The sequence below is a fragment of the Liolophura sinensis genome, chromosome 8 (assembly GCF_032854445.1).
Source record: "Liolophura sinensis isolate JHLJ2023 chromosome 8, CUHK_Ljap_v2, whole genome shotgun sequence".
Lineage (NCBI taxonomy): Eukaryota > Metazoa > Mollusca > Polyplacophora > Chitonida > Chitonidae > Liolophura > Liolophura sinensis.
In genome coordinates, this window is record NC_088302.1 from 23,813,476 (window position 1) to 23,838,913 (window position 25,438).

The 25,438-nt window shown below is 36.9% G+C and overlaps 2 protein-coding genes across 9 annotated transcripts in view; one reads left to right on the forward strand and one right to left on the reverse strand.

Moving 5' to 3' along the window:
• LOC135474130 (protein Fe65 homolog) overlaps positions 1–6,399 on the forward strand; it is a 99,478-nt gene extending 93,079 nt beyond the window's left edge. For 6 of the 7 annotated variants that reach the window (XM_064754150.1, XM_064754149.1, XM_064754151.1 and 3 more), the window contains 2 exons: positions 512–668; positions 3,527–6,399. In XM_064754150.1, coding sequence (XP_064610220.1) covers positions 512–655 — 144 coding nt within the window. In that variant the 3' untranslated portion in view covers positions 656–668; positions 3,527–6,399. The remainder of the gene's footprint in view (positions 1–511; positions 669–3,526) is intronic. The other variant, XM_064754154.1, reaches the window with a different exon arrangement.
• A 3,134-nt stretch (positions 6,400–9,533) lies between these two features.
• The window catches only part of LOC135473143 (putative methyltransferase NSUN7), a 29,238-nt gene continuing 13,333 nt past the window's right edge, over positions 9,534–25,438 (reverse strand). Inside the window, exons 3-11 of one of the 2 annotated variants that reach the window (XR_010444589.1) lie at positions 21,897–21,955; positions 21,016–21,296; positions 20,431–20,614; positions 18,979–19,192; positions 16,202–16,345; positions 15,074–15,175; positions 14,076–14,326; positions 12,116–12,929; positions 9,534–12,080 (exon numbers count right to left, since the gene is read on the reverse strand). Coding sequence is in view for 1 of the 2 variants with exons in the window: in XM_064752977.1 (XP_064609047.1) it covers positions 12,492–12,929; positions 14,076–14,326; positions 15,074–15,175; positions 16,202–16,345; positions 18,979–19,192; positions 20,431–20,614; positions 21,016–21,296; positions 21,897–21,955 (1,673 nt within the window). In the remaining variant the exon portion in view is untranslated. Of the gene's footprint in view, positions 12,930–14,075; positions 14,327–15,073; positions 15,176–16,201; positions 16,346–18,978; positions 19,193–20,430; positions 20,615–21,015; positions 21,297–21,896; positions 21,956–25,438 lie in introns of both variants that reach the window. The other variant, XM_064752977.1, reaches the window with a different exon arrangement.

Below are 25,438 nucleotides of genomic sequence, written 5' to 3' on the forward strand. Positions count from 1 at the left end.
TCAGTGCTATTTAGTAATACCAGAAATATGTAAATTAGCATAATCCAAGGTGGTTGCCATAAGCAGCTGTATTTTGCCACCAAATTTTGTCTATGCAATATGTTGCTGTTGTTAGACAAGGGATAAGATGCATTTAAAAAACACATTAATGGAATGTAGATGGGTTTCCTATGTCAGTTTGAATCATTCTGAACGTAATGTGTTCGCTTTGTTGCCTTGTATGTCAAGACAAAAAGTTCTGTTGACCTTTATTAAGCATGAACCACAGCTATTTCCTTTGTTCTGTGGTCGTCATTTAAAACACGCCACATGTGTATTTGGTTGCTTTATGTTCTTTAGAACTCATTCTTTCTGTACACTTGTTGAATCCATTTTCTTTTCCTGTAATTCTGTTGTTAAAGCTTGTGTAATGCTTAAAACCACAAGAATGGTATCTCATTTAGATTTTTGGCCGTGCCTTTCCTGTAGTGCTGTCTTGTATCACAGTAGTATTGTTGTTGTTCGATATCAGCCTGGGTTAGGAGCCACCCTGAAGGCTGAGGTGAAAGCCAAGATGCAGAATGTGGTTAGTTTACTGAGAGGAGGCGGACACAAGAACAAACAGACGGACACAACGGAGCAATCTAACTCCGAGAGTCGAGAAGATCTCAGCTGATGTAAAACCATAGGTAAACTTGTCCTGATTCCTGAATCCCAGCTAACAGGACCATTGATGTACTAATGAACAGTTATCTAACAGTAACCTTTGTTTAACCTTTAACACTCACAACTAACAAATAACACACTGTACTGATAGTTTAACACTTCACATAGTACTGAGTACTATACTAGCACACAATACTATCAGTTAGCACCAACAATTAACACTTCATTTTAAGAATATTTAAATTGACCCAATCCAGGCATGATGAAACTTTATACATGTTGGGGTCAGTGTCCAGGTAAGCTTTTTTTTTTTTGTTAGCTCCTGTATAATGAGCTCTCATACATCCATGGAAGGTTAAGCTTTTTCTTTTTGCTCCTGTTCCTGTATAATGGGTTTATTGATTGAAGGTTAAGCTTTTTTGTCTAGCTCTCTAGTCTAAGGTATGGTGTGTAAATGCACATACTCGGATGGAATGTTAAGCTTTTTTTAGTTCTTGTATATTGGGCTATCATACATGGATTGATGGTTAGGCTTTTTTTTCTCCCTAGTCTAAGGTGTAAGTGCTTATTCCCAGATTGTAGGTTAAACTTTTTTTTAGCTCATGTATAATGGCAATCATACATGGATTTCCAACATACAGCAATAGAAAGTTATGTTTTGTTTGTGTTTTGTGTTACATTTACAAAGGACCTACTGATGGAAGGTTGAACAGTTTTATTGATTTTAGTATTATAGGCTTTGTGAATGTTTTTCAATCATTTTAATTGATAGCCTTTCAATAAAAAATTTACCAGTTATATTATCTTCAATTTGTTTTCTGTAGTAAACACGTTCTCTAGAAATTAAACCTCCATGCAGGGCAACAATTTCTTGTATACAGGCTTTCTGTGACTTTATTGCTTATGAGATTTATGGACCTCAGACCTACCATTTCTGTAATCAAGAAAATTTTCATGTAAGGCTACAACTTTTATGCCTACCCACATGTCTGAGAATAAGAAGGGTATTGGGTTCCTCTGGTACTTTTACAGTTTTCTGTTTTCTGGACACACATTCAGATTGACTTCATTCTGTTCTCCTCTAAATATGGATTTCTACAAGCCTTTCTTGTAGGGCTACAGTTTATTATGCAAAAACCTGATAAGCTTTTTGTCTCTCTAGATACTAGACCAGATTTGAAAGCTTTCCACATCTGTTTTAGTACTAGGAGCATATGACACTGGCCAATACATGTGCCTTCCTAAACTGTGACAGACCATCCACGCAGACAGCGACTCTTGTTAGCTGAGTATTTGCTCAGCCAATCAAAGGAACAGCCAATCATGGGAAGCAATTTGCATATCAAAGACCACACCAGCTAGTTGGTATTCTAACACCCCACTTGGCCATAACATTTTAAGCACGAACTCCCCACAATGATGTCTTTACCACCACAGCACAATGATTCCATTGTCTAGTTGACAGCTACAGCAGGCGAGCTGGTGGGATTCTCTGAATGCCTTGTTTGATTTCAGTATCATTACATAAATTTTTTTAAAAAACGTAAGCTGAAACACTATAATATAAACTGATCATTTTGCAATACATATATATATGGATGTTCCTTCCACCAACAGAATGTGGGGATTACATTTGGGTAATACAGCAATCTTTTGAACTAAACAGCACATGTAAATGTATGCGTTTGGTTTGCACAAAATGTTTGCTTCTACTTTATGTACTGTTTTAATCAACTCATCTGTCCTCTCTTCAGTTAATGCTTGTTTTGTATGCATGTAATCGTGATGTGTACAATTGGCATGGATTAGTTGTGAGTTCAAGTCCAGCTCATGAGGACTTCCTCTCCCATCATAACTGCGCACTGATAACTGATATAATGATAACTCCAGCAACCTGCACATGGACATAGGTTTTACCTTCCTCTCACTAAAAACACCAGTGAAAAAAATAAATGAACTCTGCATGAAGGTTTTATATGTACTGTACATAGATAGAGAATCGATTGTGAATGGCTGATGTGAGAAATAGGCAATTCCAGGCTGTGTACAGCCTAAGGTAAATTTTGAGTATGGCAGATTAATCCAAGCATGACCAAAGCTGGAGTGTTAAAACCAAGGACAACTCCACTTTCAGCCAGTCAGAATCAATTATGTATCCTGATATCTTAAGAACTTGTTCGCTTTCATGTATACAAATCCAAATTTTTGCCAGGAAAAAAACAATTCTGAACTTCTCAGAGGCTGTTTTTTTTATGTGACTAACATAGCAAAAGAGTTATCTAAGAAGTGTTATAGCATAACAATATTGTTTGATAGTATCTTGTATTTCTCAACACAGTAAATAAGAAACCTCAACCTTTGTTGCTTAAGCACTAATTTTTCAGAAGCGATTTGTCACAAATAAGGGAGTGGTTGGTGGCTGAAGAAACATTCAGACATTCAGTATTAGTTCAAAGACAGTTTAAAGAAAATACATGTTTTTAATTGTGTATTTTAGGAACATCATCAGAAAAGGCCCACATTCACTGATTCTGTGATGCAGAACTGTCTCATTAACTGTTTTTTTTTTGTGTGATTTATTCATTTGACTTGGGTTTTACGCCGTACTCAAAAATATTTCACGTATATGACCCAAGACCACCTGTAAATTGACAATAACATGCTAGGTAGGCCAGGCGGTGAATTGTATAAAGAGAACTTGTTATTACAGAGTAATTCGCCTTTTTCCCCACCCACTGTAGACTTCTTAAAATTAATATTGTAGGGTTATAAAGTTATACCAGCCATCAGTTAATTACACGTTTGAATGGTTTATCCAGAGTGATGCTTTGAGCTTCAGATGTGATATCTGATTTTGTCTGTGTTATTGCCGTTGTTGTAGGGACTTGGAGCGAGCATCAAACAGGGCGTACAGACAGTGCTAGGAACCATCACTAAAGCCCAGCCCAAGTGCACATAGAGAGGCCACGCCCCCTCAACAGCCACAGCCTATCAGCATCAAGCAGGCTAGTCCTAGCCAATCAGACATCTGCAGCATAAGTTATGTACTAGCCAATCAGTTTGCAAGCTCGGTGGAGCCTCTGCTGTTGTTGTAATGCTTTGATGTGGACCTGTGCTACACATGTGATGTAGTCGGCTACAGTTGTTAACCGCACATACACAGCCTATCAAGACTTTGTTCTCGCTTTATTGTTCTTTAAAGTTTCCCAATGTTCTCACAGATTCAGGAGATGTTTAACAAGGTCAAGAGGGTACAGGATTAATCTGTGAACATATCGTTGCATTCCAGTGGGTTTTTGTATTGTTACTATGACTATTCCATTGTGAGCTGTTGTTGTGAACACAGAAAAAATGCTGGCAAACTTGTGAATGCGGTTTAATTTACAAAGAAGGTGTACACTGTGTGTCTTTAAATGTCAATTTTTATAAATTATTGAACAGTAAATAACAATATTATGTAGACTTGGTCCAGGCTGCCTGGAATTTTTTTGGCCTAAATTGACATGCCCTAGAGATAATTAAAACCAGTCTCTTGTAGTGTATTTGAAAATCATGGCATTTGTAAGTCTTTATCATTTATTATTCCATCATCAAGAGACATGTTTACTTATGTACGGTAAGAAGGATATACATTTCTTGTCTTGGTGAATGTTTTAAGATCAGAAAGTTTTTATGCTTGTTACTGATGTTTTAGAGATGTCATTTTATTGAAGCCGTCGAAAATGTAGTAGAGTTCACTACATATTTGTTATTTATAGTATTACTGCATAAAAAAAACATTTACTGTGTCCTGCCATATGTTGAACCGTAGTTGAATTTATGTGTTTGATATTGATGGGGAGAGAAAGTAGATTTGAAACTAATAATCCTATTTACAGAACTAAACTGCTTTGCAAATCAAATTCAGTGGAGCTTTTCTTGGTATATGATAAAACTGATGTTAGTAAAAAGCATTATGTTCTTTAGATAAAGGCTTTAACTGTAGATCGGGTTTTGTAGACTTTGCTTTATATTGCGACTTGCATAAGTCTATGTTGCATAGTAAAGATGTTGCAAATGCAGATCTGCTCACTTGTACCCGTTCACAGCTCTGACATTTGGATGTGTGTAACCAAGCTCCGGTATCTATGCAACGTCATATCCTTTTATTCCCAAGTATGGCGTCAAGCACCAACCAATTAATCAATCAATCAATCAAAAAATCAGTCTCTGTTTTTGTTGTTACATCTGTCCTTGATTAGTCAGACACTATGCTCAGCCAAGTTGCTCCATATTTCTGTATACCATTGATTTAATCCTTGTTAAGCCATTTTCCCTCTTCTGAATGTTTGCTCCTTTTCCCCATCTTCTCGGTGTTTGCCCATTTATCTTTTTTGTCAGTGTGTACGCTTTTACTACTCTTCTCAGTGTTTAACTGTTTTACCTCTTCTCAGTGTATTCTAATCTATAGTCCCATGCATCACCCTGGTTTTTATCTAACTTACAGTTAATGAATGTGCATTCGTTTGAATAAGTGGTAATACTTTTAAGTTGTAAAACTGGATTTTAATTATCGGGGTAATAATAAAAAGTCTTTTTGAATAGTTAGTAAGTTTGTGAACAGCAACCAATTTGTATTCACCGAGATATATTTAACTTGGCATTGCTTTGAACGAATAGTCTCAAGAACCCTGTTGTATTCACTTCAGGAAGTGTTGCAGTTGACATTTGTGACGATGTATACAGATAAGCCTACCATATCCATACATGCTTTACTCTAGCATTTCCATTAACCAAATATTTATCCAAATCCAGTTGTATTCTATATTATAATCATTTTGATCTGTTTATTTTCATTTTGTCTCATTTTAGCAGATTATCTTTGTACCTCATAAAGTACGCAAGCCAAAAGAATTTCACGTCATGTAGACATCCATTTTGCATATTCCCTTGAAAATAAGGTATTAATATTTAGTTAGTTTTGTAGTTTTTTTTTTCTTTTTTGTATAAACTTATAGACATGCTTTCAAGGCATCTGTGATATTATTTGTATTTTTTTCCCTCATCTGATAACCAATATTATGTACCAAAAACCTTTATGGTTCATTTATGTATTATCTTTGGATACACTCTTTTTTTGCTTTCTTGGAAGTTATCATTAACCTGTTTATATTTTTTATTTTTCTTAAACACAACTTTTGTTTATTCTTGCCTTTAATAGTGTTGATGACATATTACAAAACATACCACACAATAAGCGCTTGCTATTAATCAAAGAATTGTTGTAAAATAAATGAGTGTAAGGCCCGTATAATGCAATCTGTACAAAGAAGTGTAACGCCAACACTATTAGCTGCTGGTTTTTTGCATTATATTGTGTTGTTATTTGCGAGAAGGCATTATAAGGATGTTTATTATTTGTTGAAATTCATTACGATCTCCAAATGTAGATCATAGTTTATATGTATGAGATTAATTATGATAATTTGAAATGTGAGAATTGATGAATACATTTGTGTAAGTTCATAAACAAGTTCTTTTTTTTTTCTTCTCCTGAAAGTAAAAGGTTTGTCACACACGTATGGTGCATATTAAAGTACGCATATAAAATTGATAGCAGCTGCATAAATGTTTACCTCTCCTGAAAATTGTTAGTGGCAGAGATTCTAATTATTTTTAGTGTTCATTAAACTGATATACATTTAACATAGTTGTGGATGTCCGGGGAAAGGTAAATGTAGATCTAATCTGGAATGTCTACAACTAATCTAAAATCTTTTTTTTTTTTTTCTTTTTTTTTTTTTTTCCCCTTGTTTTTGGTGGGAAATGCCTATCGCCTATCTCCAACATTCCTCCTCAGATTTTCTTCGTAAATATGTATGCTGAATCTCTGAATTCATACAAATCAATCCAATTAGTAGACATCTTTTACATAGATGTTATTTTTAAAGATAAAAGTCTTCAAAATTTAACTGAAGTAGATAAGTTTTTTTTTTTTTTTTGCTAAATAAGTTAAATTTCCTGGGAAATTATGTAAAGTTTACTAAATTTGGCACGTTGTTTGGTTTATTCATAGAGATGACAAAGAAATCAGCCTGTGTACAACTGTGAACTAACAGTTATTTTTTAGACAGCCCCCCAAACAATATATATGCCATTGACAGCATATTGTACAGTGTAAAATTAAGCCACATGAACACGTATAGATGTTAGTCTTGCCAACGTGCTAGAATAGATCAGCAGATAGTGCATTATTCACCATATGCTTTCGTAGCATTGAACATGCACTATTCTCTACTTCATATTGTTTAGTTTTGTTTTAGTTTATGTAATAAATGTAATTTTTTTTAAATAGTTCAATGGGTTAAATATATCACTAATGAACAGTTTCAGAGTCCAGCTTACTTTCATGGTATTCACCAGACTACCCATGTATCTACGTTGTGAGAAGTAAGTCCTGTATGTAAGAAGACATCAACTTCTGTGCAGCACTAATGTAAGATCATTTCATGAGAGCTAGTACTTGAACATGGAAGTAAATGTAGACTTCAAGGGTGCTCTGTTGGTAATGGTTATCTCAGTTGTAACCTACAAGTTATTCGTAACTTTTTTTGAAGGAAAAATGAGATTTATAGAAAACGTATAAATCTGTATTTTTTTTGTCATGATCGTATGCATAAAAACGTTAAAGGAGATTTTGTGTTATGTTACTTGCGTTGTAAGTCACAATTTGTAAGTCTTCTACACTTGATGTTGCATAATATTTTCATGTCATTCTGCTATCCCAGTTAACATGATGTGTTTTTCAGCATATGCCATAGCAGCCATAACACGATATAAGACATGTATTGTACGCGCATTGCCTGTTATAGCTTCAAGTGTCAGGGCAAAAATCTAAAAACAGAATCACATGCAGTAATGCCAGCGCTAACGGAAATAAACAATTAGTAAAAATCCACCCCAGGCCTTTGTCTTCCATGAATCCACATGTAGAGACTTGTGTTCCTGTTTTGTATACAAGACCCCAAGGTCAGTTACTGATTTTGACCTAATGGACAAAAATAAATATGGTCAAAACAGCAAGTATTATTTAAATTTATTGTTGGTATATAAAATATATACCAACAAATATATATATATATATATAGCAACATTTCATCAGTAGATATTCTGATGCTCTATATCAATTTGTCGCAGTCTTGTTTGTTATGTTTTGGTCAAACACAGCAGAATTTATTGAGTGTATTGTTTAATGTATTTTCTCTAAAAATTTGCCTGAAAGAATACACTTTTAGAGGGAAAATGTCATTTAGTAGTATTTTTTTTTCGGGAAACTCAGATTTTTCCAGTGGGACATCATGTTACCTTCCAAACAAACCTTTAATCATCAAAGATGAATTGAACTCTCAGATTTAGGAAAAGGGAGTAATTTAGTGTTGAAATTTTAGGAAAAAAAAATAGTATATTTACACGTGTATGTACAAGGATGTGGGTTTAATTAATGCTTATGAAATGTGACAAGGATAAAAGTTTAGCATTCATCAGACGAATATGTATGGATATGGTGTACAGTGTAAGTATTTGTCAGAAGAGTGAAGGAGGTTGAGATCGAAATCTTTTGTCTCAAAAGGTAGGAAAAATCCTACTGTATCATGTCGTTTGTCCAAAGTGCTTGTTCACTTTTCATCTGCCTCTGCCAATATAGCGATTTTGTCTGTCTGTCCGTCTATACGTCCATCCGTATTGCTGTCCGGGCTATAACTCCAAGTTTTCAACATTTGGTTTGGTGGATACATGGATACACAGATGACGATGTGTCGTGACTCACATTTGTCCATGTTCGCGATTGTCATGGTAACCAGTTAGCCTTTTTCCTTATCTATACTATATAAACAGATATGATTTCATGTCCAGGCTACAACTCCATCTGTGTTCTGCATAAAATTTTCAATTGTTGTAGACACGTTTGTCCACTTGTGCGGTTGTCATGATTACCGGGTAGCTGTTTTCCTGACACATACTATATAAACAGATATGATTTCATGTTCCAGGTTACAACTCCATCTGTGTTCTGCATAAAATTTTCAATTGTTGTGGACACATCTGTCCACTTGCGTGGTTGTCAAGGTAAACACATACCTACCATCAACACCCATCAAGACTCCCCTCAGATGTTATACTCACCACAATTTTCTGGTATTCTTTTATACATTTCAAACAAATGCATTTGTTGGGGCATATGTTGTGTTCTAACATTTTGAGAAACTTTTTTCAGATGCCCAAAGGCATGTTGTGCATACAGAATGTGTTCAAACAAAATAGCTGCCTAACATTTCTGACAGGTCGCATGGTACAGTACGACTTTTTTTTTTACCTTTAGCAAAGAGTTCAAATTCAAGACTCTCATAATGCTGTGCCACATCCTCTACCATCCATACAGCACAAACAGTATTAAAGCAGTTTTTGTAAACATTGCCTTCAGCCAGGTGTAATGGATGTATGTACAATCTACGTCACTGTACCACAACATGTGTCTCCCTGTGGCATACACAGTACAGAACAAACCCACTAACCTCAAGGCCATGTCGAACCTCTGTCTTATATCTCTGATCTTAACACTAAATGAAGGCTGCAGATTGTTTATTCGTTTTAATATATTCGTGTTTATCTTTCAAAAAGGAATTTAATAATTCCAGTGAAGTTAGGATGAAAACAAACAGTGAAATGTTAACCACTGGTAGGATCCTTGATTGGCTGAATCTTTTTGTAGGCAGCAGATTTAGCGAATGCCCTGGGGTGATGTGGTTTTCCAGGCTCAGTGCAGTTCCCTCAACCCATTAACCTGGCCAAAGTTATTCAAGTGAAAAACATAAATCAGAAATTGAGTAACAAATACTGTATTTCACCTATACTTTTGTGTGTGAATATGCACTTTCAGAAATAAATACAGGACTCAAAATGACACTTTTCATGCCAACGCATGTAAGGTTTCTGTGATCAGAAATTAACTGATCTTCACAAAGAACATTTAAGTACTGTAATTCTTCAACCTTTTCGTATGTTTGTAAGGTGTTTATTCAAGCATATTCTCAAGGCCTTACTCTGTGTAGACTGATAATATTATACTTTTCGTGAAGCCCTGAAACTGGCCAATTTGACTGAGACGTTCACATGAAACTGTCACAGTACTGCAGTCTGATAACGAGAAAAGGAACAAAGGCTTAGCTTTTAATGGTAACATGAAAACTTAAATTTACTGTATGAGCAAAATGTGGAACACGGCCAATGGATTCCAACAACAACCTTTTTTTTTTGTCTTCGCCTCATTCCACATAAAACAACAACAGTGTAAATAGACTGATTGTCTCTCCCACAAGAGGCCTCTGTATCCATAGCAACACTGGAAATAAGACAGTTTTGTTTGTCTATATACACTAATTCCTCTCAAATTTGGGACAGATAGTAGTAGTGTTGAAAGTAGAATATTACATTTCTTTACCAGCCTTTTGGAAAAGTAAAGATACTAGTATATTGTTCATAGATAGTCTAACCATGTAAGAAAAAAGAAACTCAATATTCCTGCTAGAATTACATATATATTTTTTCTAAAATGAGCAGATCAGGCGTCCCAGTTTTTAGAAGGAATAGGGTATATACATAAGTATCAATATCACAGTTACATGTTTTAATAAAAGAAAATATGAAAATACTGGTAAAATTCATCAGCAGTTAACATACTCCAGCAAAGATCACAGGCACCAGTATTAAGTTGAACTTAATACACTGAAGAAAACTAAAACCGTTCAGTAATTTGTAATCACTAAAGACAGAGAGATCTGAAGGTGGAATCAACAAGTACATGCGGTACACAGTCTCCATCTTATAGGTTTCAATATGTATGTATACATCAGGATTTCTGTGGCTGAAAACAGTATATATACAGGTTGATAATAAAGTGATACAATGAAATCACAAAAAATCAAATGATGCATCTAAAATAAATATTTTGATGAGGAACATGTATTTGGTGTGTAAATTAAATATGAGGTTTAATGACTTCACAAGGTAAAGTAATCAGAATGAAAGCATGCTGAAAAACGCACTTAAATGATCAGATCAAGAGTAAATAACAGTGTATATGCTTCTGGTAAAGTAAGCATTGCAACAAAAGGTGAAGCAAGTAGCACTTTAAAGGTGTCCTTAAGCCAGTGTTCAATACACGACCCAAACATCAGTTTTGAAATTACTGTGAATTTGTGCTTAATTACATCGTAATTGTGAGTAACATAACCAACATGTAGCATACCCAACACACTTTTCGCCAATCTCCAAATATCAATTACTTCTTTTTCTTAGCACTGCCACATTTCTTCCTGTGGACAAATGGGTATCAAATATAAACAGCACTTCATAACATGTGAGCACACTCAAGGGGAGCAACTCCAGCCAAAATGGGGTCATCAAATTTCAAGGGTTCTGTGTTAAATGTAGCCAATGGGTAAAATAGGGTTACTGTTAATTTCAGTGCAAGCCATGTGAAATGTGCAGAAAACACCTTTGTGTTTTATGTGAAATGTTACCTGTGTGAACTTTTTTTGATCTCCGGCACACTAGCTGACCGCAAACCTGGCTGTTTGTAAAGAGAGAAACATTCTTGAATAGGTCACTTTGTACAAAGTCTTTAAAATAAGCCTCACCTAAACAATCCATTATATGGATTTAAGTTAAACTATGGTATATTACAATATGATGTAAGTTACCTGAAGAACTGTAGAGCAAATAGGATGAAAAATGAGAGTAATAACATTTGTACCATCGTTGCAAACATAATTGCTATTGAGTAAATTAAAACAAATGGACGGAGAATTTCAAAAATACAGTCTCAAACAATAAAATTACATTCATATTGGGTTCTCTAAAACAATACTGGTGTCTACACCTAGCACCTGTAACTACATATTATGCACTATTCTGACTTCGACATATGTATTTCTATCATATATTTTTTGCTATGGAAAAACGAAACATGTCATGAAGTGATTCAGCAAAGTCTCCGTCAACAAAGTACGCTTCACACAGTGTACCTTCAACAAAGTCTACTTAACACAAAGTACATCCAACAAGTGTGCTCACACACAGTACCTTCAACAAATGGGCCTGACACAGTACATCTGACAAAGTGTGCTTAACAAAATACATCCAATAAGTATACTTGACACAAAGGAGATCCAGGAAACAGAGTCTAAAACAAAATACATCCAGTAAATTGTGAATACACAAAGTTTGTGTACATCCAACAAAGTGAGCTTACACAAAGTACATCCAACAAAGTGTGCTTAACCCAAAGTATACCTAAGAAAGTGTGCCCAGCACAAAGTACATCCAGCAAAGTGTGCCGAACCCGAAGTATATCCAACAAAGTGTGCCTAGCGCAAAGTACATCCAACAAAGTGTGCCTTCACAAAGTACATGAACATACAACAAAGTGTGCCTTCACAAAGTACATGAACATACAACAAAGTGTGCCTTCACAAAGTACATGAACATACAACAAAGTGTGCTTAGCATAAAGTACACACAACAAAGTGTTCCTAAAGTGAATATATAGGTATACGTATGGCAACTAATATGTGATAAAACATAGTACATTTAACAAAGGTATTTATATCAATTAAATTGCATTGTGTAAAAAGTCTAACTCATGACAAAGTGTCGGTGAACATCCCAATGAAATTATACTGATTCACCACCATACAGTTTAAACCGATAAAGTGTCTCTCGTTTAGTACGGTTCTTTTTAATCTTAAGTGAAGATTAAACATAAGTGTGCATGCCTCGGAACGTGAATCCACACACAAGATGATAAATCAGCGGAACGGTGCTGGGTGTTTGACCACTTTGCGGTACTCCTGGATGTGATTTTTCTGTTTGGCGCTGGATGGCTGTGCTTTGGGTTTGCCGCTGTACAGACGCGAGACGACAGACTGTGGGGTGACGTGACGGTGTGGGGGGCGGTGTGCAGTGAGGACAGTGCCAACTGAGCCCTTATAGTTAAGGTTGTGCGTTTGTACTTTAGCAGTGGCCGTAATGGGAGCAGACTTCCTGGAGGGACTCAGCCTGCTCTGTGGCTTCCTTACCCGTCGATGTAACAGTTTATCGCTTTTCTCCGTCTCCTTGTTCTTATCGGCATCACCATTTTCGTTGTCTTCCTTCGCTTTGGTTTGAACCTTAGGTTTTGGTCCCAGCAAACCTTTGGCAGCAGCTCGTTCTAAAACATCTTTAGCAGATTCCTGGTACTCTTCAGGCTGTAACATAGCAACACATGTGTGTAGATGTATGTATGTGAGCAGGATCACGTGAAAAAGATGTGGAGGCCTAACAACCTTGAAAAAATAGGCCAAGGTCACTGAAAAACAATAACTTATTAATTAAAGTTGTTATCCAACAGTGTTGCCGGAGTCTTCTACCACTTCTGATAGCCTGACAAATCGACAAATGTCTTGACAATAGGAAAAAACACAAAAAAGAAATGGACAAGAATATACTGGATTTGAGCTCTAGACGGCCAGGCATTATTTGCAATTGACTAAGCACTGAAGACTAGCATAGAGAATAGGCCGCTTTGATCTTCTGCTAACAGAAAAGACAGAAAGATTACATTGTTGCAAAATTGATACCTGAGAGAAAAAGGCAGAAAGAATACATTCCCAAGGTAAACTGATGTGAATGGTTTCATGCAGTGTAGGACGAAGTTCCCATGTTATTTACATAGGACTGTTTTTTTTCAAATTTTTATTGTTTTTTTGGTCATACCATGAAAACAACACAAAGTACAAAAATAATTCTTGCAAATTTGTAATTGTGACATCAAGGGGCACCAGATAGTGTGTTTGTTTAATGATTTTAAGCAGTTTTAAACACTGACATACTTTTGAGCCAAGTTCATTAGTCAGTGTAGGCCTTATTTGCATACCAAATTAAAAGTTTTTTTACAATATGGGAAGGGTGATTCATCTAAAAACTGTAAATGAAAAGTTCATCTCAATAGTTTTAGCCATTTTGGAGAAGAAGATTTTCTTAGCTTATCGATAAATTCAAAATGGCCGCTAAAAATCATGTGACTGGTAAAACAACACAAGATGTCAAAAAGTTGCTTTATATGTTCCTCATTAAAACTCCAAAGTTTGGTTTTTCTACCTTTACCAGTTTTCGAGATATTGCAATTTTACGAGTTGACTAAGAAGAAGAATAATAAACAATATGCGACTAGGTATACATGTAATGTAAGTCTGGTAAGTCTGGCTACAAGATAGAGGGTTTACATACAAATAGATATACTGATATACAGACTGACACCAAGTGCAACAACAATACCTCTAGACCAATCTTAGCAGAGTTGTAAAAACACCTTCCTGTTGTAAAGATGAGTTACATCCCTGTATTAGTCTTACCTCTCTTGTTATGAGGGCCACAAAGCAGCCGTTGGATTTGTCGGATGGGGCCACCTTAATGAATTTACCATTAAGAAGCTTCCCACTGTCAATGTCCTCTCCGCTTAAAGGCAACACAGGGGGCGCAACTCTGTAAGGAACTTTACGCAGAAGAGCTGTGTTTGCATACTCAATGGCTTTCTCTACAGCGGCCTCGTTCTCCACGGCGTTGACAGAGCGGGTGCAGTAAACAATGGCTTGCACTTTCGACACTATCACCAAAAGAAACTCCCAGAAATTAGTCCATGATAAAATTGAAATATAAAAAAGATATTAGTACTGAACTTCAGAACAGACAACCATGGACCATAAATAATTCTAGAGGAACTTCACATCATGCTTCGATCCATAGTTTCGTATAATATTGCCCTAATCTGGTTAGCTACAGGATTACTCACTCTACCAAGACATATATCAATTTGTTCAAAAAAATAAAACATAAAATTCTGATAAAAATCACAAGAAAAACATAACAAAAAAAACTATATCTGCATGAAATACCTTTCCTAATTCTTTTAGGATTCTTTTCATGGCATCAAATGCTGTCAAAACTGTGCATCATAAGAGTTTTTACAAATATACAGTTTTTCTACAAATTTATGTCCAGATCTGAATAAAATGTAGTGTGTGACGTAGCACAAAAAAACAAATCTGGCATTTGATTAAAAAATCTGTTTTAGGGCCAATGTCATGGGCAAATTACTCTATACATTATCCATTTTGTCCATAAAGCCTGATTTATAAAATATAAACATTTGATTGCACACAATTCAATAAACTAAATATAAAAAAACATTACCGAAGGTATTTACAGATACAGTTTTAAATTTAATGGTCTTTCCAATAATGCTTACTTTATTTTCAACTTTCCCTTCCTTTATTAAAGTACGAACAAATCGATATCCTGTTTCCCTCATGTAAGTATCAATTTATTTTTAACATAAAGCATACAGACTCACTTCTCATGGCATGTTTGAGGAGAGCTCCCTGAGTGGCTATTAACTTTGCCAGTTTACTATGGTCAGCTTCTCCTATAGACAGGTCCTTCAGTATAGTCATATCTGTAAAGTAAAAGTAGAGGACAATGGAACCTGGCACAGTCTGGTTACTTATCACCAATGTCTTGTTTAGATCAATGATCAATCAACAATCAAAACCACACTGCATATCTGGCAAATTATAATTAGGGCACTAGAATTCATACATATGTATTTGTCTGATTGATGTTTTACGCCATCCTCAAGAATTTTCTCCTCTTATGACGACAGCCACCATTATGGTTGGAGGAAACAGAGCAGACCCTGCAGGTTGCTGGCACACCTTTCCGCGTACGACTGGAGAGGAAGTCAGCATGTGCTGGACTTTAATTGACAATGAGGAGGGACACTGGCGAGAGGCTCCTGGGTCATTCTGCCGGGCTAGCGTGCTAGCCACAGCAAGCAGATATTTAACACAGGTGACAAGAATTAGTAGTATAAACAACTTAAATATCACGAAAGTTAACACACATGGCTAGACTAGTATTGTGGACTGCTTAAGACTGTCATCTACAAATATTGAAGGCAGGGGAATACAAAAATTTCCAGTCCAAAGCCGGGATTGAACCCACACCTTGAGTCCTTGAAACTGAAATACAAGCACCTTAAAGAGCACATAAACAATGTGATAAAGTCATGGGCCATTCAAAGTTCCGTGCAAAGCTGTACCCAACACTGTTTTCATTTACTTTTTTTGTGTTTCTTATGCGCTATAAAAAGGATTTAAAGTAGGCTAAAAGAATGTGACCTTTTCAAACCACATCCAAGTGACTGTACATCACAGTAGTCATAAGAATATCCCTTGTTTGGTTATGGGATAGTGGTTACAAAATAATATGAAAAACCTTTGGAAAACATAGTCTCCAAAACTCACCTAGGAAAATAATTTATTTTTCTAGATGTAAAAAAATGTTAAAAATAATCTGAAATACTTCTAGACATAGTTCACTTTTCATTTGAGGCACACATTCTTTTTGTCTTTATGTACACCTTAACCACTTGGTCACAGCATGCTCCCCCATCAATTATTCCACATTGAATGTCTCTCACCTTCTCCCTCACTGACGACAAAGTCCACCGGATTACTGACCCCAGACTTGCTACACTCTGCCGATAACAGCACCACCTTGGCGTTCCTCAGGCGGATATCATCAGGGGAGGTGTCCAGGAATCGATCAGGTATGATCTTAACATCTGAGACCCCTTAAGGAAATTAACACCATCCACTGATTGATTTGGTTGGCCCTTTGATTGGGTACACAAGAATTTTTTGCTTTTATGATAGTGGTCAGGTTTGTTTGTGGTGGAAAGTGGACTGTCTTAAGAAAACCATCGCCCTTTTGCCAGGTACATTAAAAGCCGAACTTAAAGCCACAGCTGATTCAGGATAAGCTATATATAACATGCGAACAACAACATTCTATGATTTCAATGTCAAAATGTATATACATGTATAATTATGAAAAATGACAATGTTGTTAACACTGTTTGAAAACCTGAAAACCAAAATCTGACAAATGTTCGCCCATGTGACATCTAGATTCTCACCTGCTGAGTGGGTTCCATGTGTTTGCTGTGTGTATATTTGTGGAGGGCAAATAATTTCCAATAAACTACACGTGGAACAATATATACAGCCACTGTGGATAGTTTATGGCCACTCAGGCTCAAAGAACAATGAAACCATGGGAATTTTAAAAAAAATTGAAAAAAAATTCCCTATCCAAGGCTTGGAATGAACCAACACCTGTTATATTCAAATGATTCAAAGATGAGCATCTTAACCTTAACGACTCGTCACCTAATTCATAATTCATACTTTCTTTCATTTATAATTGTTGAGCGTGGTAAATTAATCCAACTGTGTGTTAAGTCACAGCAGTTTTAGCACCTGAAATAATAAAAATGAAAGGTCTTTATAGACCACCTGCCGCTTACACACATCAATCATTCTGAGTGTAACAACTGACAAGGTAGATCAATAAGGCCCAGGTAAATCAATGAGGTAGCCATAACGAGTTTGAAGCAGGTGTAAATTAATCTGTCCAACACATGTATAAACCATGAGATAGGTAAACAAGCCATACAATATGAGAATTGCGCTGGTTTATTTCAGCTCATTTATCCCAGTCCAGACGGTTCAAGCGTTTTAATGCCGATAAAAAAAAAGCTGCCTGGATTAATAGCTGTCTGCACGCAGACGAAGGCAGAGAGGAAGGAAAATTATACTGTGGCAGATTTCCATAACAGGTTTACGTAACAGTAAATTATACAATTTTCAAGCATAAAGTGATGAGTGAAGCCCCCTATACCCCCCTATAAGTATATGTGATAGTACATCCTTTTTGATAGTACATCATTGAACATACGTACCAATTCTCAGGAAGTCGAACCATTCCCGAGTAGCATGAAATGACACTGTGTACCATGACACTGTGTAAGTTATCTGTCAAAACAGGCTGATTTAACAGGTACAGCTCACAACAGAACACAGGGGTATGATTAAGCGACAGACTTATGTACACGCCAATTTTGTAAAATTTGAGATTTATTTATTTATTTGATTGGTGTTTTATGGCATAAAAGAATATTTCACTCATATGATAACGGCCAGCATTATAGTGGGAGGAACCCACGATCACAGGTTGCTTGCAGACCTTCCCACATATGGCCAGAGAGGAAGCCAGCACGATCAAGTTGGACTTGAACTGACAGTGCTTGCATTGGTGGGAGGCTTCTGGGTCATTTCACCGCACTGGCGTGCTAACCCTCTCGGCCACGGAGGCCCCTAAAATTTGAGAAAAAAAATAGACTATGACAATACCCAATGCTAATATGTAAGCTAAATTTGGCCTAAAATTAAAGCGCACTTTAATTAAGTGGCAAGTAATATCATATTATATTACTTTTTATGCTGATACATTTTTCCAGTAAGATATCCTCACCTTTCTGAGACCCAAAAAACTGTCAGAATAAGGTAAAATGAGTACTGTAAATTTTCAACCTTTTCCACCACCAAAGCACTGTTTTCAGTGAAACAAAATTATTGTTGAAATCAAGCCACAAATTGCATGTAATTAAAAATACAAGCTGTATAACTCTGTGCAAATTATTTCTCTACACACTATAGTTCTCTAAGAATGTTTCAAAATACTAGTTGCACGAGCTTTTAAAAGAATTAAGGAGAAGAAAACTTAAATTACAAACAAATACCATTTAAAAGAGTATGCATTTCCTTGCAGGTGCATGTCGTTAACAAAATTCTAATATGTACCTCAAGATGATAAATTATAAATAAAGTCAGCGCCAAAATCCGCTGTGGGGGACTCCATTTTGCCTAAGGACTAGTCCTGAAGTCTTCTGTGTTAGGAGGAGAATTTTCATCAGAAACCTTCGAAGTGCAGTTCGTACATTTCCGGGAGAACTCTTCTTCCCAGATGGTAGCGAACAGTACAGTTCGTTTTCCGCTTGACAGTCGGGAAACCAGAATGTTGGACGTAGGTTCCGAGTTTACAAATGAACATGCCGGCAGTTTTAATGACTCTCATTTTTTAACGACACGGCCCCCAGCATACATTACAGGGTGTTAAAAGATGGAGGACAAGATGGACTCAGCGATTTATGCCAGCTTTGCCGTTTTCAGACTTTACGCGTATGGTGTGGAAAAATCACAAAATTTTGCAGCAGACACCACCAGATAGAAAAAAATGTGCTCTTTTCAGCCCTTAGTGTCATGGTTTTAAGTTTTCTTCTCCTTTAAGATAATTTAGTTTACATATACAGTCATAGGAAATACAGGTATTATAGAGAATCAATATAAAGGATACTTTTCACTTTGAGGTTGTCAAACAGATTTTTGATGTGCTCTATTTCCTGTTCGGTCTGAGACTGGGCAAATGCCCAGATGTGGTTGGAGCGTCGGCCTAGGAGACTGGACAGGTGAGCTGTGGTTGCCCCTGACCCTATGTTAACATGGATCACATCGTCTGTGTCGTTAAGTAGATACCTCACAGTGTGCGGGCCATAGCAGCTAGATTTATCCTGCAATTTAAGTAATAATAATAGCACTGGAAATAGAATGTGACAACAATGAAATTTTGAAAACCTAATTACCAGATTAATTTGCCCTGATTCACTCATAAATGCACATGTACATATTCTACGATTTAGTCTTCAAATCGTAGAATATTTTTAGTATTCTACGAGCTTTCAAGATAATGACCATGTAAAGGACATGCTTGTCATCTGATGTAGTATACTACTATACATGTATGCTATTGATGTAATCAATAGTAATATATGTCCACAAATTTTGAGAAAAAAACCCAATAAAACAGTAATGTAAACACAATGTACAATTGGCCAGTTTCATCAAGTGGATTTCTGTACTTTTTTACTTGGCATTTGACAGTCAAGGCGGTATGTAAATGAAAAAGTTGTAGTGTCTGTGTTGTGTATTTTCTCCATCAAACACATTTTATTGGGGTTATAATTAAATGTTACTTGGCAATTTTGCAGGCACTATATACCAGGTAAATAGAATTCAAATAATGTGAGGTTCTTGGATCTGTGAGGTTTTGGTGAGGTTGTGGGTGAAGATGTCCTCCCTGGCCTCATGGGAGAAAATGAGGACATCATCACAGTGGGGGTTCTTACCTGGAGCACAAGAGAGCTCAATTTGGTGAGGTTGTGGGTGAAGATGTCCTCCCTGGCCTCATGGGAGAAGGTGAGGACATCATCACAGTAGGGGTCCTTACCTGGAGCACAAGACAGCCATCTTTGGTGAGGTTGTGGGTGAAGATGTCCCCCCCCCCCCCGCCCGGCCGCGAAGGAGAGAGTGAGGACGTCATCACAGTGGGAGTCCTTACCTGGGGTCCTTACCTGGAGCACAAGACAGCCCTCTTTGGTGAGGTTGTGGGTGAAGATGTCCTCCCTGGCCTCATGGGAGAAGGTGAGGACATCATCACAGTAGGGGTCCTTACCTGGAGCACAAGACAGCCTTTGGTGAGGTTGTGGGTGAAGATGTCCTCCCTGGCCTCATGGGAGAAGGTGAGGACATCATCACAGTAGGGGTCCTTACCTGGAGCACAAGACAGCCCTCTTTGGTGAGGTTGTGGGTGAAGATGTCCTCCCTGGCCTCATGGGAGAAGGTGAGGACATCATCACAGTAGGGGTCCTTACCTGGAGCACAAGACAGCCTTTGGTGAGGTTGTGGGTGAAGATGTCCTCCCTGGCCTCATGGGAGAAGGTGAGGACATCATCACAGTAGGGGTCCTTACCTGGAGCACAAGACAGCCCTCTTTGGTGAGGTTGTGGGTGAAGATGTCCTCTCTGGCCTCATGGGAGAAGGTGAGGACATCATTGCAGTGGGGGTCTACACAAAACATCTGTCCTGTCAACTCTTGGTTAGGGGCAACTTTAATGAAGCCGTCCCGACAAAGCTCCTCAACTACAGACTCCACACTGTAAGTACAAACAGGTAAGTATTAGGAAGATATGACCATTGTTACTCCTCTCTTTTTTATTGATGCTTTATGTTGAGGAACAAACCTGCCAATTGCTAAATCAGTGGCTCTCACTGAATAATTATAAGATAATAAAGGTTATTAAAATTCCCTATAAAAAATTTTCTTCAAAAATTCCCAATCCTATCAGAAAAAAATGGTAGGTCAGTAGAGATTTATTTTTTTTACTCTAGCTAATGAAAATGAAGTTAAAGAAATTAACATTGGAAAAAAAAATGTGCATGAAAATTATTATAGAGCTATAGAGTAAGGCCATGTTTTGGAGGGTCAGTCGCCGTATGCACTATGAATATATTTTTGATGATTGCCTCAACAAAACATTTGTGGAATTGTCCTTACCTGGATTTGGCCTGGTTCACCCATAAGTATGCAGGTATGTTAGACTTAGTCTCGGTCTCCCTCACAGCAGCAGGCAACAGATGGTCAATGGAGATCACCTTGTGCTTGATACGGTTTCTCGCCATCGACGCATTCAGTTTGACAGCACAGGATAAGATGGCCTCCTCAATTGCCTGAATGTCTGGCTCTAACTTCTCACCGGGTAACGGTGTGCGAGGCTGAAACTTTCGTGTCTGAAAGTCATGAAGTACCACCATCACGTCCGACTCCTCGTCTCGATGCTACAATATAAATGCAAGAAGACTTTGGCTCATGGATTCATCAACAAGAGCCATTTCTACCCAATTCTTACCAGTACAAATCACCTAAGATCATCATAAAGGTACGTGGACAACCACTGTGACTATACATATTACACAACTATATGCACAGTACATTATGTTAAGCTACACATGTATTTAAGGGCACACTCAAACCCTATTGTTCCCTTGATACATAGCATACCTGATTATACAGATGGCACACCTGATTATAATGATGGCACACCTGATTGTACAGGTAGTGCACTTGTCTGTATTGGTAGTATATCTGATTGTACAGGTAGTGCACTTGTCTGTATTGGCAGTAAACGTGATTATACAGGTAGTGCACCTGTCTGTATTGGCAATATACCTGATTGCACAGGTAGTGCACCTGTCTGCATTGGCAGCACACCTGATTGTACAGGAAGAACATTTGTATCATACATTGATATTGTGTTTCTTTACTATAGAACAAAAGCACACGCTCTTTACACTGTTGTACAAAGATGACATTTATTTTAAAACTTTTGTGCCGAAAAATAGAACTGTCTAAAGTAAATGCAACTTTGAAATTCTCACCTCAGGGAAATGAGCAAAAAATGAGACATCGGATAACATTTGATCCAAAAGATTTTGATCTGAAAAGAGAAAAAAAGAAATTAAGGAGGGTTAAGAGGGTCTACTGGCTTGTAATACACATATCTGTAAAGGTTTACACAGTCCAAAATAAAATGTGTGTAATAAGTAACTCTAATCATTCTGAAGATCCACACAAGGCCTATTTTATATTTGTTTATTTATACTCAAGAATATTTGACTTATATGACAGATTATGGTGGGAGAGAACCGGGCAGAGTCCGGGGGAACCCACAACCATCCTCAGGTGGCTGACAGACCTTCCTACATACGGCCACAGAGGAAGCCAGCATGAGCTGGACTTGAACTCAATGCGTCCACATTGAAGAAAGGCTCCCTGGTCCTTGCGCTGCGCTGGCACACTAACCTCCTCAGCCCCACCTATTTTATATGACAAATCTGTAATCAACTAACCTCAGGGTTTACAAGTGTTGAGAATATGATACTGACAAAGCCAAACTGGTTTCAAACAGTACAACAAGGACTTGTATGTGCTTTCGAAAAATTTTTAAAATTTAATAAAGAAAAGTAAATGTGTTTCTCAATAGATTGATTATCAACTACTATTTTGTTTGTAATGTCTCTATGAATTCAACCCATCAAATGTCAGCAAAACTGTCGAGTGTTGAGAGAAAGATAAACGCAGCCAACTGTGATCCCTTTCTTCCATTATTTGTATGGATGTCAACTAAAAATGAGGTTAACAATTATAGAACGTACTTATAACACCAATTTACAATGCATCTCATACATGTACATAGACTGCAGAGGCCTCTGTGGTTCAGTTGGTTAGCACACTAGCGCAGCGTAATGACCCAGGAGTCTCTCACCAATGCGGTTGCTGTGAGTTCAAGTCCAGCTCATGCTGGCTTCCTCTCCGCCCTTACGTGGGAAGGTCTGCCAGCAACCTGTGGAGGGTCGTGGGTTTGTCCAGGCTCTGCCTGGTTTCTTCCCACCATAATGCTGGCAGTTGTCGTATAAGTGAAATATTCTTGAGTATGGCATAAAACACTAATCAGATAAATAAATAAATACATGAGCTGTAATGTTCCATGCATATGGTCTGGCTAAACAGAGAAAAATACTCTGAAGTATAAAACCTGCAAAAAAGTTATTATTATTATTATTATTAGTTAGCATTATCAAGTCAAACATCAGCTGCTTACATTCTTTTCTTTCAGGTTGAAGGTGACTCTATAACATGGATGCCACACCTAGTAAAAGTACATGTATGTACATGTAACTTTGCTCATGGAGTAAAGGATTTTCATCATCTGCATGTACATGCAATTTATTTGATTGGTATTTAATGCCATACTCACAAATTTTCAGAGTTTTCTATAGAAGCTAATGATTAGATGAACCCAGATGAGACTAAAGCGCCCAGATTAAAGACACAGCGGCAACCAAAGCAGCAAGAGATGGATTTGAACCTCATCAATCAAGGACTTGAGAGCCAAACCGAGCCAGCGCTTTTAACCATTACACAAGCCAACTAGTGAGGGCATTTCAGATATGGATTTATGGACCTTCTCTTAGTCAACATGTGCTGGGTTAAGTGGGAGTAAATTCTTTCTTAAAAACAGAAATATACATGTACATGACAGCCAATGTGAATTCTGATAATAATATGTTCAGTTTTCAAGTGCAGTGAGTGAATGATAGATCGTGATGCAATTCTGAAATTTCAGAATCTACACATGCGACTACTGTAAATGCCTTTTTATTGGCGTGGTACTAACATTCGCAGATTTCGCTGCAAACACATTTCTGCGAAAATAAGTACCATCGAATACAAAACCCATGTAAATAATTTCTTAATGTAGAATGCGTTACAGTTATAAATTCGCTAACAAGCACTACAGTTCTAATACTTTTTCAAACACGTTAATTAGAAATACCTAATTAGAATGTATTCCGGCTTTCACAAATCCAGCTTAACTGATCGTCAGTTAAGCTTGCTTTCTTTCAAGGAGGCTTAGCTCCATCTAAGTATCGCCACATTGAGACGTTGTTGATTTATTGCCGCGGTTAGAGACATACAAATCGATAATTTGTACTGGGCGTGTGTACATCGCTTGGGGTTTTCCACACTTCAAACTTCCTTTTCAATATGATGATTTCTGAGAAATTTACTCAAATCTGTCACAGCTCACTAAAAGTTTCACTCATACTGCTGATGCATGAGAATTAAACAGTGTGATTTATTTATATCAAATTTAATTCTTCGTCGTCTCCCGGAGTGAGTGACACGAATATTTGCTTTTATATAGATTAACAGTCTTCAAAAGATTAAAAGCTTAGGAGGATTAACTTCCTTTGTCTGATCAAGTTACTGTATTGTATAGAATTTTTGTCACATCTCACAGGTACAAACAAGTTTAAATGATAATACTGTTACTTGAATGCTTGAGTTGTTTTATTATTTGATGTTTCTGTGTTGAAGTTTGATTTTGTTTATCAGTTGTCCAAAAATTCTGTAAAAATCCGCGAAAGTTGATTCCCGCAAATGTGTCTTCTTACCAAATCTGCGAAAGTTTATGCCCGCGAATAAAAAGGCATTTACAGTATTTCAATAAGCTACAGTACAGTATTTATACATGTATACTTAAAATAAAATATTATTCATTTGGGCTGATAACTGTGTACCTTGAGACACCAAACAAATAGTCTGGATACAAGATATATACATGTATTTACTGACCCATGAATATAAAGTTCTCCATCACACATGTACTGTAATTCTTCAACCGTCTCGCATATTTGCAAGGTGTTTCTTCAAGCTTATTCTGAAGGCATTATTCTGAGGTTCATTGGTAAAATTACGCTTTTTGTGAAGCCCTGAAACTGGCCAATCCAACCGATATACATGTAATTTTTGTCTCCAAAATCAACTTTAAAATGTGTATAAATTGCACTGAAAGTTGTTCTTTTATACGCAAAAAGGTTGAGGAATTAGGGTACCCTATTTCTTCCAAAATTTAGGACGCCTGATCTGCTCATTTTAGCCAATATGTATGTAATTCTAGCAGGAATATTGAGTTCCTTTTTTTCTCACATGGTTAGACCATCTAATGAACAACATACTCATATCTTTACTTTTCCACAAGGCTGGTAAAGGGCTGTAATATTCTACTTTCTACTAATATCTGTCCCAAATTTTAGAAGAGTTAGGTTAATATGTAACGATCGCTTGGTATCATCTCTGTGAGATACTAAAATACATGTATATGAACTCCTAGCTGCAGGCGTTATTTATTCACCCTATGTAAAGGGCAACTGGACATGTCTGGATTTAATGACTTACCTGTACATGTATGAAGCCTACATGTACTTGTAGTGAATATTTAATTTCTGTATACATGTAAGCAAAATGATGCCACGTCTGCTGGTCGCATACGGTGGACAATCAGTAAGAAAAAAAAAAACATTTCTGGAGTAAAAATGCTACAAGGTGAGATATACATGTATGCACATATTGTATA